The following is a 20,588-nucleotide window of genomic DNA, read 5'->3' on the forward strand; positions in this document are numbered from 1 at the left end:
GTTTTTCCCACTAGACTATAAGGTCTATGAGGACAAGCATCACTTCTGTCTTACTGACCATTTTATTCCCAGGTACCTGCAAAATACTGAGAATGCTATAAATAGTTGATAAGTGAAGGAAGGAAGAGAAGAAAGGAGGAAGGGAGGCAGTTAGAATGACTATTATCAAAAGACAAAAAATAACAAATGCTAGTAAGGATGTGGAGAAAACAGGACTCTTACACACCATTGGTGGGAATACAGATTAGGACAGCCATTATGGAAAACTGTATGGAGCTTCCTTCAAAAGCCAGAAATAGAACTACCCTCTGATCCAACAATCCCACTACTGGGTATCTATCCAAAGAAATGAAATCAGTGTGTCGAGGAGATATCTGAACGTCCATGTTTATTGCAGCACTACTCACAATAGCCAAGATATGGAATCAACCTGAGTGACTAGCAACAGATGAATGGATAAGAAAATGTGGTATATATGCACATGGATTACGATTTGGCCGTGAAAAAGCATGAAATCCTGGAGGACATTATGCTAAGTGAAATAAGCAAGGCATAGGAAGAGAGATACCACATAAGTCCTCACTCATAAGTGGAAGCTAAAGAAGTTGATCTTGTACAACTAAAGAGTAGAACAGTGGTTGCTAGAGGCTGGGAGTGTTGCGGGGGTCAGATGGGAAGAGGCTGATTAATAATACAAAATTACAGCTAGATAAAAAGAACAAGTCCTGGTGTTCATAAAATTGTTGGGTGACCACAATTAACCATAAGTTATTTTCCATTTCCTAGTAGCTAGAAGAGAGGATTTTGAATGTTTCCAATACAAAGAAATATTAGAGCTGATGGATGTGCGAATTATCTTGATTTGAGCATTATATATTGTACATATGTACAGAGGAAATATCATTCTGTACCACACAAGTATGTACAATTATTGTGCATCAATTAAAGTAATTTTTAAAAGAAGGAAGGGGGGAAGAAAGAAACTTTTCAAATATTGGGAAGCCAGTGGTTCAGTTTATTTAGCATTCAAAATGCGATCATATGGACAGTACTTTTGGAAATACTTCCCTTATGACTGCAATTTCACCAACTCCTTCCTGTGCTTATTGAATTGTTGAAAATAATATCAAAAAGTGTTATTTCCTCCTCTGATTCCTCCAGGAGATGAAGACACAAATCATAGAGTCCAAATGACTTAAGCCAAAGGGTTCTTCTTGGTTCTTACATCATTGTCTTGGAGTCAGCCCAGCTATCCACACCATACCATCTGCACTGCACCTAAATACCTCTTTTCCATCTCACTTCTCCCTGAATCGTTAGACTCTCAGCTCTTCCCACAGATTCACCTCCCAAGTACAGATGATTGTCCTCATTCCAATGAAAAAAAAAAAAAGAGTATGTAGATCATCCAAAGGGATGAGTTGCCCACACACTGTCTGGACATGTCTTTGTTTGGCCTTTAAACGCATCATGCAGATTTTCATATGACCAGGCAACTCACCCACTGCTCAGAAAACTGAGAATTTTACTCTAAGTGGCAGTCCAAACTTGCAAACCACAGCTGTTTTTAGCAATTGAGTCACTGCCTTTCAGGTGCCAAAAATATCACCTATCATATTCCCCAGGGTTAAAAGAAAGAGGAAAGAGGAAAAAAAGCAAAGAACAAATTGAGGACAAAGGTAGCATGAAGCTTCTCTAGTCACATAAATTATTTAAAATAACTATAATAACTGTAACAACAACAATAAGAGCATAAGAACTGGCAATGAATAACAATGAACAAAATAGGGCCTTAGGAAGATTAGAACTAAGAAGGAAAGTAGAGGGTATCCTCGGCATCTCCATTTCAAAGATGAAGAAACAAAATCAGAGAAAGCAAGTAACTGACCCAAAGCCACCCAGCTAAGCCTGGGCTCCAACCCAGGCCATCAGACTTCAAATCCTGTCCCCTGTCCACTATTCAAATAGCGTTACCACTGATGATTTATCAAGCCACTCGCACATGGCTCCATTTTGGTGGGAAATCTGTCCTTATGCTACCATTGCAGGCCCAAGGGGATCATCAGGGTTTCTCTTAACTTCTACTGACAGAAGAGACCACGATTCCACATCTAGGTGTTGGGCAAGGGCTCTAGGTAGAGACATTAAGACTTGACTTGACCTATCTCTAGACTTGTCTTGGCGAGAAGGACACTGGGTGAGTATGCACTTTGGACTTTATTCCCCAAACCACTCCCCCTGCCAACCTCCCACCACTGGGGACTTTAGGAACAGCCGAAGCAACTTTTCAACAATCAAAGTTTGAGGAGCAAACTTCCAGTTTTCATCTGCCCAGGACAGGCCAGGGCTCCACATCTCCTGGGCTTTAGGGAGGGAGATTCTCCTAGAAGCCCTGACCACTGGGTCCAGCCGCTGCAGTCATTTTCACGTCCATCAGGTGGGTCGAATCTCAGAGAATCTTGATCCAGTGGCACCTCCAGCGTATGCCAGCTTCGGGTCATAACTGGCAAGAGCTTTGTGAAAGCAAACTGGGAAAAGAAAGTCAGCCAGGGGAATGACTTAAGTCCTACTACATGAAACAGGGAGGATGAAACTGTGGCAGGTAGTATTTTCCAAAAATGACTGTGAAACTATTTCTGGCTCTACATGCTCTTTTAGAATCTTGCCCCTACCCCATCAAGAGAAGGAGTTTATTTCTTCTCTCCTGGAAAACTTGTGGGTCTCGGTGAGTGGTTCCATAAGTAGGATATGGTTGAAGGGAAGACCTGTGACTTCCTAGGGGAGGTTAGGCAAGGTGACACAGCTTCCAACCTGGCTCTCTTTCCTGGGCATCTGACTTTAGAAAGTTGGCAGAAAGCCCGGGCTACCCAGAGCCTGGATGTAAGTATTCCAGCTAACAGCCCCAACTACGGTGCTAGCTGACACGTGGCATCACTGGCTGGACGTGTGCATGAACACATCTTCTGATGATTCCAGACACCAGCCTTTGAGTCATCCCGGGTTTCCAGTCTTCCAGCTGAGACTTCAGACGTCAAGGAGCAGAGACGAACCATCCCTGCTGTGGCTTTTGGGAATTCCTGACTCACACAAGCCATTGGTGTAAGAAATGCTTGTTTTATGCCACTAGCTTTTGGGATAATTTGTTGCACAGCAGGAGATAACGAGACTAGGAACCTTGTCTTGAGGGGACCCCTGGGCATGTTAGGTTTGCAGTAATCCAAAGGTGTCTACAGGCCCTGCTGCTAAGTCTAACCCTCTTCTGCCAGGTGCCATGGGCATATAGGTCATTTCTCTTGGGGGCTCCAGGGTCCCTCCCCGAAACAGCACCCACCCCTCCCCCTTTAAAAGGTCTGACTCTCAATTGTGCACAGGGCTTTATAGCCTTTTTTCTTTAGTTTCTTGAACCATGCATAAATTAGGAAGTAAGCTTAGCCACTTATTTCAGTTTTCGAACATTCTGTGATAGCTAAGGAGTCGACAGTGGTGACAGGTAATGGGAAGTGGGATAAAGGGAAGAACCTAACTTCCATCACCTTTGTCTTAGTTCTGGCCTAGAGCCACCTGCTATTCTTGAATAATAGCAAGAGCACAGTTAGAATCTTAACTTTCAGTGCCATGACCCCACTGAGCCATTTTACTTCTAACAATAACACCTTGATAAGATTCAAAACCAGAAAAGCCAAAAGATATAGAGACCTGATTTATACTTAGAACAGTGCCTAGGAAATAGCAAGCACTCAGTAAACATTAACTGAATGAACAAATGAATGAACGAAAGAGAATTCTACCCTCTTTTGGGAGAGCAATGTCTAATATCCAGTTAGCATAATGTGCTCAGAAAATTGCAGTGTTCAATATTATCATTCGATCATATTAGGTAATATGTTTTCAACCGGCTCCAAGTACTAAAACACAAAACTGTGAGTTCCTTGAGGGCAGAGACCATGTCTTATTCCATTTTTATCCCCAGCATCTGACATATTGCCTGGTACTTGCTAAGAACTCGGTAAATATTTTTTGCTAAATGAATACCAGACAGGGTAGTAAAAATATGTCAGGTTATCTGGCTTTTCCTGGCTTTGCTCTGTGGAAGGCAGTGACAGATACCAGTCCTGACCAACACGCCTGATTCCTGGAGGGGTCATACTGGGAGGCAAGAGTCCCGGGCTTCTCAGCCAATCAACCCCTTGAAAGCAAAGACCCAAGAGGCCGTTTGTAGTCTGAGCATGACATCGGTCTGAATACAAAAAGGCACAGACTTCCACTTTAGCTCTCAGAAGTGCTTTTCCATGACTGTTTCAAACAGGACTTCGTTCATTTTATACACAAACCATTCATTTATCCAGCCATCCCATATTTATTAAGGGCCTACCTGTTGCAATTTTTCTGCAATGATTTGTTTAATCTGCTCGAGAAATGTTGAATATTTTAAGAGTCCTCATTCCCTGGGAAACAAACTGACTGGGCAATGAGAGATGTGCTATTTTGTAGCGGCGCACGAAAAGTGTAGACATCAAACTTTCATGATTCCGAACTAACTAATCCAGCATATCTCCAAGGGCCATCAACATTGTGTAGAATCATTTGACAGATGGTTATTAAAAACAGAGACCTCTGGGATCCATTCCAGTCATACCCATCGGAATATCAACAGGGAGACTGGGAACATTAATGAGCGCCACCCGTGATTTGACTGTACTCAAGGCTGAGAACTGTTGACCAAAGGTGTCTTGCTGATGGGACCTGCATGCAGTTGCTTGTCATAACACGGATTCCGTCACATCTTTACAAAGTAAGATCCTACGTGGCCACATCTTAGACACTTAGGAATAGTATAAACATGGCTCAGAACTGCCAATGCCCAGGCCAGAATTCCACTGAACGAATGTAATCACTCTCTTCTTAAATAAACCCCGCATAAACCCCTGTAAATAGACAATGACAATGTAAACCTATTCTTCCCTTGCAAAACTCACAATTTAGAGCAAACGACGAAGACACCTTTCTTATTAAAATAGTGATGCTTTAAAAACGTGGTACAGCACACACAAACCCTTCTCAGTTTGAAAAACAAAAACGATAGTCATCGGTTGATAGGGCACTTGTGGCCATGCCCATCTGGACTGTGCCATTCCACTGTTTTTCTACCCTGGTTCCCGCAGTGCTGAGGTCCGGTCGGGACCCCGGACCTTCTCCTGGCCGTATCCCCACGCCTGCTCCTTTTCGTCCCAGGAAACTTTTACTCACTTTCTGGATTTTCCTAATCTGGTCAGAGAGAGTGTCTAACAGGCGAGTTTTCAGGAAGTCCATCGCCTTGACTACCCGGCCATCAATGTAGCAACTGGAATAAAAATAAAGTAAGAATCAGATAAAATCTCAAACAGAGGACGGCAAATACACTTTAGCCAGAGGTCTGTGCTGCTTGAGAGGAGAGCCCAATTCATAGCCTGAAAGGCTTTGACCCTGAGTACTCCAAATAATATTCTTAAAAATATCTTCTCCATTTCCACCTCCATTTGTGGGCTAATGTTGGGGTTCTTTTCAGCCCTCGTCACACGAAACCCCACTGCTTACTCCATGGGAACTGACAGGAATTCCATCATACAAATTGGGTAATGAGGAGAGGCTTAAATTTATCCCCCTTGGGAAAGTAATTTAACACCCATTCCTAATCCCACCTTAAAGTAATGAAAGTATGTGAGAGTTTGGAAGAGTAGTTAAACATTTTGATAGATTCCAGCTGGGATCGGTGGCTCAGCCTGTCATCCCGCGCCTTTGGGAGGCTGAGGTGAGTGGATTGCCTGAGACCGCGGGTTTGAGACCCGCCTGGGCAGGCGAGACCTCATCTCTACAATGAAACAAAACAAAACAAAACAAAAAAACTAGCCAGGCGTGGTGGCGTGTGCCTGTAGTTCCAGCTACTCGGAAGACTGAGGCGGAAGGATCACCGGAGCCCAGCAGGTCGAGGTTGCGGTGGCCGGGAGCGGCCACTGCACTCCAGTCTGGGCGAGTGAGGCTCCAACTCAAAAAATAAAAAAAATAAAATGAAGCCAGGCTTGGTGGCTCAGCTTGTAATCCCGCGCCTTTGGGAGACTGAGGTAAGTGGATTGCCTGAGCCCGTGGGTTTGAGACCCGCCTGGGCAACTTGGTGAGACCTCATCTCTAATTAAACGATAGATTCCACGTATTGAAATAAGAAAATAAGCAGCAAAGCAAAAATCTGACTTAGGGCAGTGAGCAGGTCTCAAATGTCTCCAGTGTCTAGCTCACGTCCCTGGGCAAAATACCCTGGAGTCAACCTGCTACCAAAATATCCTGTGGTCTTCTACTGCCTCCAGAAGGCATGAACAAATGAATGAATAAATGAATGAACAAGTAAACAAAGAAGATCGAACAATATAAAGTCCAAGAACCCTCTCCTAAAATGACATCAAGTTGGGACTCAGTGGTTTTTGGTTTGGTCTGGTTTTGGTTAGGTAGCTTAAGTGAAACATTAAGTTGTGTTGACACCATATTGTAAACATTTGACCCAAACAGGCCCATCCAGCATTGTGGGGAGCCCCTGTGTGAGTCTCTTGTTTTGAAGACTAAGCTAAGACTGGCCCAGGGTTAGGTGACCCCCATCTTTGCAAGTTCTGAATTGAATCAATTTCTAAATGCTTATGATTCCTGTACACTAAGTTCTGCCTGGCTGATGGCTAGTGGTAGATTATTTCATTTGTAAGAACCACCATCCATCACTACATATTATAGAACGATGTGAAAATCCATCACTACATATTATAGAACTATGTGAAAATTATTTTTAATGCTAAATCCCTATACCAACATGAGATGCATTGGGATGGCTAATTTTAACATTTTTGTGTGACTGTGAAGCAGGTGCCCCGGTTGAAGTGAGGGTGTGGGATGAGGCCCACCCGCTCAGCCTTCTCCTTGGCCTCCCTCCTCCAGACAGTTCCACAGAATCCAGTGCTTAAACCTTGGTATGTTGGAAAGAATATGGGTTTTATTTATTTATTTAGAGTTGGAGTCTCACCGTTGCCCAGGTTGGAGCACAGTGGTACGCTCACGGCCACCCCGGTGTTGACCTGCTGGGCTCTGGCGATGGTTCCAGCAATCCTTCCGTCTCAGCCTTCCAAGTAGCCATACCTACAGGTGCGCACTACCACACCTGGCTAATATTTAACTTATTGTAGCGATGAGGTCTGGCCAAGTTGTCTAGGCTGGTCTCGAACCTGGGGGTTCAGGCAATCCACTCGCCTCGACCTCCCAAAGTGCTGGGATTATAGGCTGAGCCACCGAGCCCAGCCAGAAAATGGGTTTTAGCCAGAAACACCTGAGCTCCAATTTCAGCTCTAGCATTTCCTCTCTGTATGATCTTGAGCAAGTTACTCCATCTCCATGGGCCTCAGTTTCCTTAGTCTTTCTTTTTTTAGAAAGCAGGATTTATTGAGAGAACAGAAAAGTTCCCACAGTGGGAGGAGACCTGAAGGGGTTACCCCAGTTTCCTTATTCTGTAGTTCCAGCTACTCGGAAGGCTGAGGCGGAAGGATCGCCGGAGCCCAGAGCCCAGCAGGTTGAGGCTGCGGTGGCCAGGAGCGGCCACTGCACTCCAGTCTGGGCGACAGAGTGAGACTCCAACTCAAAAAAACAAAAAAAACAAAAAAAAGGAATGCCATATCTACTCAAAATGAATGGAGAAGTAATGAGATAACAAACCAAAAGTTCCTGGAAAAAAGTAGGCACTCAGCAACGTTCAGTTCCTTTTAATATCTCTAATTTTCCGCCCACAAAGATGGGGTGATAAACAACAGGGGAGTGATTGATTAAATTATGTATAACTATCAAATCCTATAAAAGTAGAATTGCTGTGTCAGAGGGTACATGTTTTTGAAAAATTTGAAGGGTTACTTATATGAGGGAATAAAACAAAACAGGGACATAACCTTTCGCTTCATCCCTGGTACAGATGCTGCATGCACATTGGTTACACGCAACACACAGTGTTGGGCATCTCCATGTCTGTCACCCTAAGTCCACTTACAACCTCTTCCTAGTGGCACATCACTATTTGGTTTGTGGAAGAAAAGCGGATAGATGGCATACAACATGAAAGCTAGGCATTTTAGGACAGAGTAGTATTAGAAGTAAATATAACTTACGCAATGTTAACCTAACATACACTTGATGACATGAATACTTGTTACTGTATTATACGATATATTATGCAGTAACTAGGCATAGGACAAACACCACACTGTTCTTATTCTTCTGATAACAAAATAGATTCCATTTTCCTTATTTCTCTTTGTTAGTTTCTAGCAACTATATTAAGCATCGGTGTTCATACTTTTCACGGGCAACACACACAGTTTAATACTTGTTGGGATAAAAATGCCAGATGTAACTTTTCAATACATAGGATTTCCTGGGAACACCTTCCCTAGCCCACCCAATCTGTGGCCCAGAACTGTCCAGTGAACTTTGGTCACCTAGAATTCAGTATTATCTTAAGAAAAGGGATCATTTATATCCAAACCTGTAGCATTTTCAAGGGTGTACCTCTCAAGTAAGGAAAAATGCTGGGCACGTGAAAGCTAGTCAATAACCTGTCCAGGTTCCTGAAAGGCATGAGGCAGCAGAAACTTAGAATGAAAGGCCGTGGGAGAGGGTGGCAGGGGAGCTTCCCTCTGGAGGAGAGTGTTTCATCCCCTGAAGATTTGGAAGTTGCAAAACAGCAGGAACAGACTCCCAGCAGGAGAGAGACAGAGAGGGGGATGGAGAAGGCCGCGATTATGTTGTAAAAACTTAGTTTGAAGATACCTTAGTGGTCAGCTGGCCTAAGGCACGTAAGCTTGCGGCAACACCCTTGAGAAGTGTTCTTCTGGCTCTGCGTGAACATACCCAAGGACAGAGCACGCACTGTCACACACTACTAGGGGGAGTCCATCATGCGGCAGCTCTGGTTGGGGAAAGGTTCTTCTGACATGGTGCTGAAATCTGTTCCCTGTCCCCGTCCACTCAATGGCTAACATTCTATTTTCTTGGACCCAGAAATAGTCCAATTTCTCCTTCATATGATTCGTGGGAGATGAAATCCTGTAAAAACTTTGGCTTAAGCTTCTTAGTGCCTATTCTTGGCCTCAGTTTGAACTGAACAAGCTGGATTCAATCATTCTCGGTTGGTCTTGGTCTGTTCCCATGGGCTGTGGACTGGATTGGAGCGGGAAGAGCTACAGGCAGGGAAGCCAGTGACTGTTACCTCTTCTTAATAGTGCAGGCAAGTAGTGATCTGGGTCTAAACAAGGGCGAGCACAAAAAAAGTGAAAGTGAGAGGCTGTGAAGGCAGAACTAGTAAAGCTTCTGTAGGGGGTAAGAGAAAGGAAGGGAGTCACTGACGATCATGAACTTATGAGAAAGAAGGTCTGGGAGAACATTGGCGCCAAGGACATATCGGCTCGTCAGACTCGGAAATAACTCATCAGGGAGTTGAAGAATTTTGTTTGAAATATCAAAGGTAGACAGCATATCAAGGAGGAACTATATACCCCAGGTAGTTGAAGATATGAGAAGGTGGGACAGATAAAAGCTGAGACAAATGTTGACCCGGGGGTCTTCTTCAGCTTCTGAAGTTATGGCTATAGATGAGCTCCCTAAGAGAATAAGGGAAGTTACAGAGATGTTTGAGACCCTTGAAAATGCTTCTCAGCTATGGCCCTGGGCGTCGCCTCTACCTTTGACTCGGGCGAGGATCCCTCCCTCCCCAGCCTGACCATTACAGAATCTTCTTAATAACCTCAGTCTAAGTCCAATTCGCATTTAGATACCAAAGGAATCCCCATATTATACTGAGAAACTTCAGCAACTTTTATTTGCAACTTTAAACCCACATTTTTATTGTATTATGGAAATGAACTTTGGTCACTTGCAATTCAGTATCACTTTAAGAGAAGGGATCATTTAACCATAGGGTACAAATCTGACACATACCTAAGCCCTTTTCTTGGATACTCTTGGAACGTTAGCTTGCTGCACTTACCCTCTGTAAATGTGAAGTTTCCAAGAAAACATTTGGCATTGACAGTCTGGCTATTTGAAAAACTCCTGACAGTTTCAGAGCTTTGATCCTCTGTTAGTAGCTGTCTGTGATGAAGGGCCCAGGGTAAATATGGTAAACATGTCATTTAGATCTGGGCATGACAGAGGTGGAGTAGTCTGTGGTGACCATTGGGTAAGAATAAATTGGTAAGAATGATGATAATAATTATTTCTAACATAGACCGGGTGAAGGGCTGGATTCCAATCCACTGTCCAGTGGTCTTGGAGCAACTCTCTTTCTCTTTCTCACCAGGAAGATAAAGATGATTCTTATTTTTTTTTCTTTTAAAGAAAACAGGATTTATTGAGAGGACAGAAAAGTCCCCATAGTGGGAGGGAAACCGAGGGGGTTGTCCTAAAGATGATTCTTAACTACTCGCCAAACCCCACAAGAGTTAATTAATTTAGTAATTGTCACAAAGAAGTCTGAAGGCCAGGTAAGTCAGAGGAAAGACAGGACTGAGAAAAGGAAAGAAAGAAGGGAGAGAGGAAGGAAATTCATCAGTTCGAAGTTCTCCGACAACTTCCACATAAATCCTGGCAGGACGGTTCTAGAATCACCTGGACTGACACTTTCAGTACATCATAGTCGTCCTCCAAGCTTTCTTGAAATTTCAGCATCACTTAGGATCACACCACAAGTGGCCAAGTAGTTCAACTAAAAGCCGAAGCCAAGAAAGGCTGTGCAGAAATAACCTTTCCGGGAACTATTACAAAAGCAATGAATGGAAATCTTAGTGTGTGGTCAGCTGGTCTGTCTCCCTCAACGCCAGCAGCCATCATTTCTGTCTCTAGACGGGCAGGTCAAGTCAAGCCTACATCTGGGGAGGTGGCAAAGATAGCAGACATACAAAATGGAACCACTTACCAGCTATTCACCAACTCTCTTTGGCCCCTTAGTTTTAAATTGTATTTCTGGTATAACTGCCTTCATCTTATTTTATTTCAAATATAATCTTTATTTTTATTATAAAAAATAAACGCTAATTACAGACAAGTTCAACAATGAACATAAACCAAGTAGAAGTATGAAAATGCAAAATCACCTACAGTATACGCCCAACATCTAGAGATATTCAGTCATACTTTGCTGTATACCCTTCCAGAGCTTTTTACAACACACATACAATTGCCCATAATTATTTCTAAAACCTATTCCAGATCCTGTTCTACAGGCATATAAACTTAAAACTGCCCCAGTGAGACATACAATCCCATCTCAGAGACACTGACAGACACATGAGAGACTTCCAGTCAAAATATCTTTCTCTTCTTTTCATTCCATTTTGGCCATTTGGGGTTGGGGTCCTCGGCTGGGGGCAGGCCTTGCCTCCTTTCTGTCTCTGCCATCCGAGCTTGAACCCCGTTCCCATGCCACTGACCCCTTTCCCCAGGCCCTGCATTCAGTATTCAGGATTGTGCTACAATTAGCCACTTATGCCCATTAGGCCCTTAAAACACTTAATGAGGAGGGTTTGTCGGCTCCAGGGGCAGCTGGTTTTGTTTACCTGGCCCTTTACTTTAAAAGGAAAAACCTTTGCCCCTTATTATCTGACCCCTTCTTTTATTTCAGGTAATTGCATTAGTGCTGGCTTCCCCACACTCAGGAATTTCCGGACCTATTCTGTTGCCTGCTGCTTTCCAGGAGGAGGGGTAGTCTGCTTAGAACTCTGACACCCAGCCTGCTGACTGGGCAGGTAACCCCATAAAATTGGCCGTCCCCACAGAAGGGGGAGACGCTTGGAGAATCATTAGAACAGCTCTGGTGACCCATAAAATCTACACTGACACCCTGAAGCCAAACATCGGAGAAGGCTGAGTGAGTGTCTGTGCAGCTTTATAAACTGCATGCGCCCCACCTCCAAGGCTTCCCTGGGCTCCCCGGACCATCTCACTTGTCACCTAGTAGACTCCTCTTCTGAGCTACACTATTCTTCCCCTTCTCTGTGATGGGTCAGCTTCCCATCCTGTGCTCAGAGCTATTGTGGGCAGGAAAGCTTGGATGGAATGGACTCGGTTCCAAAAGACCAAGGTCCTACAGAAGATGGATGTTCCTTTGCCTTTCTGAAACCAGTTCACACCACTCCGTGCAGCAGGCAGCCAGCCTACTAAAGTGTTGTCGTTCAGGAATCTGAACAAGTGTGTACATTGGAAAAATGTACACAAGGCACAAGGAGAGTTCAGGGTTGTGGACAATCCTGCGGGCAAATAATATATTTCATGAAGGAAGGCGTGCCTGTATGATTTGACCCACCATGAGCTGAAGGGGGCTCAAGCACTGCACTGAGGGTTCCATTTTTTTAATCTGCTCTCTCCTGAGTCCTGGCACACTTTGGGCCCTGAGTCCGCAAGCCCCGGCCATGTCCCCGCCTCTATCCAGAGTCATGAGTGGAGAGACACTGAGTCCTGGCAGAGGCTCAGATGGCTGGCCTGGGATCCCCGCCGTGCTGAGGAGAGCTCTCCAGGAGGCTGGGAAAGGAATGGGGTGGGAAGTCACATGCAGCTCCAGCCTTGGAGTGGTTCTGAGGAGGGACATCTGGGAGTTCTCAGAGCAGCGGCAGGTGATGGCACCAGAATTGTGGGCAGGAGTGGACCCATGTGTTTCGGGTCTGAAACTCATGCAACTGTGGGGCTCACTTTAAGAAGAAGAAATCCGAAGTGCAAAACACAAAATTAGGTACAACAGTAAATATTTATATAGAATGACAAAATAAATCACAACAAACTCCCAGAGACTTAGGGAGTGACGCCCCTTTTTTCTGAGAGCTCTTGAGGCGATTACCAGAAATGTTTACACAGAAATGCTTCCTGATAGCAATCTGCCCCCATCCCCTTACCATCCAGAACATTCTACAACTCTCAGGAGCTCCTAGCATGCAGAGGAATCGATGCAAGGCCGGGCCTGAAGCTTCATTCATTCTCTTCAGGGTAAATCTAATTGTGGGGCATTGGTAACAGGAAGGGCAGAATCTCAGTTGCCAGAACCCAGGCATCTGTGTGCAGTGTTGCTAAGAAGTCCATGTTTGTAAAGTGGGAGTTGCATAGACAGTCACCACATCCTTTCCCTGGGCCCTTTTCCTATAATTGTCATTGTTTGTGGCAGAGCAGCATGGCCTAAGTATAATTAAGTTAGTGTATTACCAGCTAGGAGAACGTAGAAAGGGAGGAGGCTTCCATGTATTAAGTTCCTTCTTATTTGCTAGCTGCTTTACATAAAGTGTCATTTAATCCTCATGAGCACACCCTGTTTTGCAGTTTAGAAACTAGGGTTCACAGGCAGGGTGGGCCTGGTGGCTCCCACCTGTAATCTCCGTGCTTTGGGAGGCTGAGGTGGGAGGATCACTCGAGACCAGGAGCCTGGGCAGCATAATGAGACTCTGTCTGTACAAAAAAACTTAAAAATTAGCTACTTAGGCGGCTGACGCGGGAGGATTGCTTGAGCCCAGGAACCTGAGGCTGCAGTGAGCTATGATCTAGAATTTTAATAAGTAGGAAACCAGAGGTCATGTGGGGACTAAGTAACAGACACCAAACCTCCTCCCTCTCTGCTCCGATCTGCAAAGTGTCCGAGCTGTAGAGCCCTGTGCTTACTTCATGTGCCCTGTAATCTAGCCCATTGTCTTCAGCTGCCTTCTGTCTTGCTGGCTTCACCATCCCGACCACTGAGATACCGAACTAAACCCAAATTTCCCAAGGAAACAACAATTACGTCACAACACTACCAAAACAGTAACAAAAGCAAACATCTGGGGAGAGAAGTCAAGACCCGGAGGTGGAGTCACTCTGCTCTTTTCCTGCAAAAAGTTTTCCAAAGTGTCTTAGTAATTGTTATATAAAGAAGAGGAGCTCCAGGGTCAAATATGTTTAGAAAGTTCTGGGTCAAAACTCAGTGAAGGCGTACTTTCGGGTCTAGTCATGATGGAACTGAACAGCAACCGACTTAGGCTGCGATTCTTGGGAGAGGGGAAGGGCGTGTGAGGTGAATCCCGCATTGCCCTGGGCTTGCTCCCCAGATGGGCTGATGGTAGTTGACTGACCACCAAAATGTGTGCTGCCATCCCACAGTGCGGAGTTGTTGCCAAGAAGCAGCTGCCCAGCCAGAACCTACGTCTCTGCCTCCTCGCCTGAGGGGGTTCCTGGTCAAAGTGATGTGAGAAGTAACTGTCATGTCAGGGCTGAAGTTCACGGAGGTGCTGTCTACTTTTGAGCGGAAATTAGGAAGTTGTGTCCTCCTGGGAGTGTCTGTCCTCATTGCCAGATGAATGGAAACAACTCTGAAGAAAAGCCACAGGTGGTAAAGACCTGGGTCCTAGAATGGCCATAGGTAAGGCCACCCACCAGGTACATCAGCATTGGACGGTGACATTAGTGAGAAGCAAACTTCTACAGTGAGACCCCTGAACTTTAGAATTTATTTGTTAAAATAATTTAGCATATGGATCTTCATTGCAACAAAACTCCATGACATCAATCAATCAGTTTGGCCAGAAGTTCATAATGAGGAGGTCTTTCTTTGATAGGAAAGGGTCCTTAGTATGAAAATTAAAAAGGTTAACCTGGAGAGCTCAACAGTAATTCTAGTCTGAATTGACTGGGTGTCTGTCAGCGATTTGCTGGATAATAACTTTCATTCTGATACCATACAAGGACAGCTAGTGAGGGGGGAGATCTTTCTTATTTTTCTAGAGACAAACTAAGCATGGGGTGAAAACACAGTGACCAAGGTGACTAATGACCCAAGAGGACATGGAATCTAGAATGCTAAAAGGGTGGTCAGTTAATACAGGTCACATATCAGTAGGGGGCAGTCTTTGACTCTACATCTGATACTGTCCATTGGACGTCCAGATACTTCCATTTCACTTGGAGGTCAGCCTGTAGTTTGAGGTAGATTTACTGAGATATTGTCATTGTCTCATGTCTCATTGAGGACATGAAACTACATGTCTTAACTTGCATGCATCACATCAACAGGAAAGCCAGAGGTTCAACTCTACCCTGCACAATATTTCTTATTTTTGGACATCCAGTGTTGACAAATGTACATGTGCACACAAACCACACACACACACACACACACACACACACACACACACACTAGTTCTCATGCTACATACACCAACAATCGGTGTGTTTTAGTTTCTGCACCTAACTTTTAAAATTCCTCCAACTTGTGCTCAGAACATATATTGTTTATAACTCATAGATGACTCAGTAGATTTATTCAGCTAATAGGAAATCTAATATCATAATTCTATGGTAACATTTCACATGTCCCTCTGTAACAGAATGTTTCCTTTCCATCCTTCCTGCTCAAAAATTTCAAGGAACAGTATCCTAAAATATTCTACTTTTTCCCTCTGATCACCTACATATTCATTTTGATTATCTAACCAAAAAGGGCCTGAGACTCAGAGAAAACATCAGCTCATTGTCTTCTTCTCTGTGATTAAGAAAATATTCTGTGTGAAGCAAAGAAAAGCAGAGAAGCAAGTAGACTGCTATTTTTAAGTATTTAGGCAGAAGGGTAGCCCTCCTTTAAAGAATTATTTTCATTTTTAAAAGTTAATCAGAGCCAGATGTGGTGGTGAGCATCTGTAGTTCCAGCTACTTGGAAGGCCGAGGTGGAAGGATCGCCTGAGCCCAGCAGGTGGAGGCTGTGGTGGCCGTGAGCGTGCCATTGCACACCAGTCTGGATGACAAGAGTGAGACTCCAACTCAAAAAAAAAAGTTGGTCAAACACAGAAATAAAAAGCAAATAAATTAAATAAATTCAGTTTCTTTTTTTCCTCAATAGAGAGATGATAGTTCACTTTCCAAATTAAGATCAAAGGACAGGCATGGTGGCTTACGCCTGTAAGCCCGGCACTTTGGTAGCCCAAGGCAGGAGGATTGCTTGAGTCCAGGAGTTTGAGCCAAGCCTAGGCAACACAGTGAGAACTTGTCTCTACACAAAAAGGTAAAAACTCCTGTTTTTATCATCTCCCCCAAAACCCAACTCACCCTCGTCGCTCTGTTTGTTACACCTGCATACGACCGAGTCACATCCTACTAAGCCTCGCCACTCCACAACAAGCCCCACACCCTTCCAGATGTCTGCTTCTTCCAGTCACTAAGTCCCTGAAGTGATCGCCCACGATTGCTAGCTCTGTACCACCACCTATCCAATCCTACCACAACAGAGTGGGTGTTAGCTCCCCATTCCGTCTTCTGCCATCAAGCTCCTACTCCTAGCCCCCTAAATGCTCTACCAGTGCAGTGTGGCAAACCCAGCCTCAACCTCTGCTTTCTTTCCTCAGCCAGTGAAGCTCCTCTTGGCAAAACTGCAAGGTTGATGTGACTGGTCTTTGGAGGCCTTCGCCTGTTCAGCCTCCACACAAAGCCCAGGCAGAATTGGATGGTATCTTGGCTAAAGTGTCAGCTGGACTCTATTCCTCACCCAGTGGTTCCTAACCCTGCTGAATTTGCATTAATTAAGGTAATAGCGCAAACAAAATGTTCACTTATTAGATAACAATCTGGTCAAGGAACTAGGAGACCTGGGTTCTGACAATCACTAGCTTTAGGACTTTAAGCAAGTCACTCAACCTCTTTCGTCTTTTCTTAAATATCCAAAACTCTTTTTAGCTTAAATTGAAGATGCCTAATAGATCATAATATTCCATTAGCTCTATTTGTTGTTAGGTGCGTGTATGTGTTTCAGATAGTTATGCCTTCTTGGAGAATTAATCCATTTATTGTATGTAATGGTGCTATCAAAAGTCTGCAGCTGCCCCTTTCCCCAGCTGCTGCCAAGGTGCTTGGTCCTTCCAAGGAAATTAAGGCCACTTTGGGGTGAGGCCCTCACTTCATCCAGTGCTGAGCACCATGTCCGGCAGCTCCATCCTGGACTCGCCACACTATGGTCTCCGTGCCTGAGCGTCTGTAAGTAAAATGTTGCTTTTCTCTGTTTTTTCTTTGTCTTTTATTTCCTCAAGATTTTCTCTTTTTTTTCCTTTGGTTATCTGCTGGGTTTTTGTTTGTTTGTTTGTTTGTTTTGGGGGTTTTTTTTTGGTTTTTTTTGAGTTGGAGTCTCACTCTGTCGCCCAGACTGGAGTGCAGTGGCCGCTCCCGGCCACCGCAGCCTCAACCTGCTGGGCTCCGGCGAGCCTTCCGCCTCAGCCTTCCGAGTAGCGCGCGCTACCACGCCGGGCTAACTTTTGATTTATTGTAGAGATGAGGTCTTGCCAAGTTGCCCAGGCGGGTCTTGAACCCACAGGCTCAGGCAATCCACTCAAAGGCGCGGAATTGAATATGAGACACCTGGGTGTAGTTTACTTGCTATTTATCCTGCTTGGTGTTCTCTCAGCTTCCTAGATCTGTGGTCTTGAGGCCGTCATTAATTTTGGAGTTCTCAACCATTATACTTCAAGTTATGAATACTTCATTATTCTGCTCCATTCTCTCTTTCTTCTCCTTTTAGAATTCCAATTTTTATGTATGTTACAGATTTAAGAAGCTGTCTTGCAAGTCTTAGATATTCTGGGTTTTTTTCCCCCCATTCTTTTATCTTTTTGCATTTCAGGTTGGGGAATTTCTATGGACCTGTTTCTGACCTCACTGATTCTTTTCTTAACTGTGTCCAATCTACTGATGAGCCAATCCAAGGCATTCTTCATATTTGTTACAGTGATTTTGATTTCTATTAGAGTATTTCATTTTGATTCCATTGTAGTTTCCATCTCTCCACTTCCATTACCCATCTATTCTTGCATGTTGTCTGCTTTTTCCATTAGCGCCCTTAACATATTAATCATAGTTAAATTCCCTGTCTAATAATTCCAACAACTGTTTCACATATAAGTCTGGTTCTGATGCTTTCTTATTTTATACTGTGTTTTTTTTCTTGCTTTTGGCTTACTTTGTAATTTGTGTTGTTGTTGAAAGCTGACATGTTGAATTGGGTAAAAGAAAGAGAGGTAAAAAGACCTTTTGACTTAGATTTGGGTGAGGAGTTGGGCTGTTTCATGTTTGCTCTTTCTGTAGACTCAGAGGCTTCTGAATTCTCTAGTGTCCTTGTCTTTGCCTCCGCTCTTGACTTTAGGCTTCCCTAATTACTCATCTTCAGAGAGAATCTGTGTTTTGTAAGCTCTTTCAGCTGTAATTCTCTATGATTATGCTGTTGGTGTGGCAACATGATTATTCACTATGATTATGCTGTTGGGGTATGGGAGAAGGGGAGCATCCTGTAACCTTGTGGTTAAATCTAAACCTTTTAGTGGGCTATAATCTTTACATTTTTTTCCCAGTACATCTCTTGCTCCTATGTCATAGGAGGCTTGAGTGGGAGGAATGCCCTTTCCCATCTGGGACAAGACTCTAGCTATATCTTTTTCCTTGGAGAGTTGGCTTTTGTTATAGAGAAAGCCGTGGTCATATATCATGATGATTACTCTTATCCTCCCCCTTGCAGAGCCAGTAGGAGATCTTCACAGCTCCTAGGAATTTTTTACTTTCAAGCTAATCCACACCATGTCTCCAGCAGTTCATCTTAAATGACCACTTAAGTGTTGCTACCAGTTCATGTCTTCGGTAGTTTCTGCTGAATTTTGATGGTGGCTGTCTAGACTTACCCGTCTCTCCAGATCTCAGGATGGTACTTTGCCTTATAACATACATTCTCTGATGGGCCCAAGAAAAGTCATTAAAGTAATTCTTTTTTCTGTTTGTGTAGCTTTTTCTTGTTGTATGAATGGGAGTAACCACTTCTGAGTTCTTTATATGTTTGAGCAGAAACCAGAAGTCTGCTTATAGTCTTCTTATCATGCAAAAGACCCAACACTGGTCTTTTGGCAATTTTTGCATTAAGGGTTGTATTGGGATATAGCCTTAATCTCCACTGTGTTTTATCAATCAGTGTATTAATATGATAAATTACTGAGGTTAACTAGGGTTATGGCTAAGAAATAAAGGTACATGTGACATATATTTGTTATTTTGACCAAGGTGATTTCTTTTTTTTTAAGTTAGTCTCTTATTTATGATATCAGCATGAAAGACACATCTTTTTAAAGATAAATAAATAGAATGAATCATTTAATATTACAGCTTCAATTTTCTGTACTTCAATTTCTCCTAATATAGACATATTGTTTGTTTTTTCCCAAAGGTGAGATTTTTGTTTTGCTGACTAAGAATGATATTTTCTATACTTTTACCTCAAGTTACATTTCTTATTTTTATGCTCTCAATTTTATTTTTTAGTTGTTTGAATTTTTAAAAAATGGTCAGAAATGAAAAACTTACATTAGAAGCATACAAATTTTCACAAAATACAGAGGAACTGGATTCATTTTGAAAAGACAGAGTTCTTCATCAAGTTGCAAGTACAAGACTCCTATTACTATTTTGAAACTTATATTAACGATATTCATAGATCCTAGACTCAAGGTCAGAGTAAAATGATACCACAGGGTGTCACCTCTACACATATAAGTGTCCAATATTTCGGTCAGTATTAGTGAAATTGCATTTGTTTAGAATGTTGTCCAATAGATGTGAACAAGATAAAATTCAATATGTGAGGAAAGCGAAGCGAAATGACTTTCCCAATGGTCTCTCATAACTTCCTATTGAGTTTGAAAAGTTACTGCTGTTTTGCACTCTCTGTCCCTATGCCATGCCTCTTCCTTAATGTGCGTTTTGCTTCCATGCCTTTGAAAGAACAGCCTAGACAGTGTCTGTGTCATATGTGTATTTATATCGACATATATATATATAAAAGCATCGATATTATCACATAATAGACTTTTTATGAGGATCCTCCATAAAAATGTATATCAAGACTTAATATCAGGAAAATGATGCTTCTCATAAAAACATACTTTCGTTTTTTCCTTACAGAACTAGATTTTATTTGCCACTTTGCTTTGGCCACTACAAAACATAGAATCATATTTGTAGCCTATCTCTAACAAGACAATAGAATCAGGCATTTTAGAGGACTAATTCTCCCCATTGGTTAATATTATTCTAGTCTATTTTCCATCGACTTTTTCTTCCTTAATTTTTAAATATCATTTTGCTATTGGACAGCAAAGTGACCAGAAGGAAGGTTGACAGAAGCTGTGCAAAAAAGTACTCAATAATTCATACACTAGCCATATAGCCCTTATATACACAAAGCAAAACAAAGCAAAGCCCCTTAGTTTTGTTTCTTGTTTTATTTTCTTTACTCCAAAATCCATTTTTTAACCTTATATCTAGGAAAGATTCAGTTTGTTCTATTCCCTTATTACATTTAAAAACACTCTTTGGCCCGGCTCGGTGGCTCAGCCTGTAATCCCGCGCCTTTGGGTGGCTGAGGTGAGTGGATTGCCTGAGCCTGCGGGTTCGAGACCCACCTGGGCGGAGAGACCTCATCTCTACAATAAATCAAAAAAATCAGCCGGGCGTGGTAGCGCACGCCTGTAGTTCCAGCTACTCGGAAGGCTGAGGCAGAAGGATCG

The 20,588-nt window shown here is 43.2% G+C and overlaps 1 protein-coding gene across 1 annotated transcript in view; it reads right to left on the reverse strand.

Moving 5' to 3' along the window:
• Positions 1-20,588, reverse strand: part of HPSE2 (heparanase 2 (inactive)) — a 651,318-nt gene that overhangs the window by 151,600 nt on the left and 479,130 nt on the right. The window contains exon 7 of the mRNA XM_008073956.1: positions 5,248-5,341. Coding sequence (XP_008072147.1) covers positions 5,248-5,341 — 94 coding nt within the window. The remainder of the gene's footprint in view (positions 1-5,247; positions 5,342-20,588) is intronic.

The sequence above is a fragment of the Carlito syrichta genome, unplaced genomic scaffold, assembly GCF_000164805.1.
Source record: "Carlito syrichta isolate Samal-C Ts95f unplaced genomic scaffold, Tarsius_syrichta-2.0.1 Scaffold316221, whole genome shotgun sequence".
NCBI classification, from domain to species: Eukaryota; Metazoa; Chordata; class Mammalia; order Primates; family Tarsiidae; genus Carlito; species Carlito syrichta.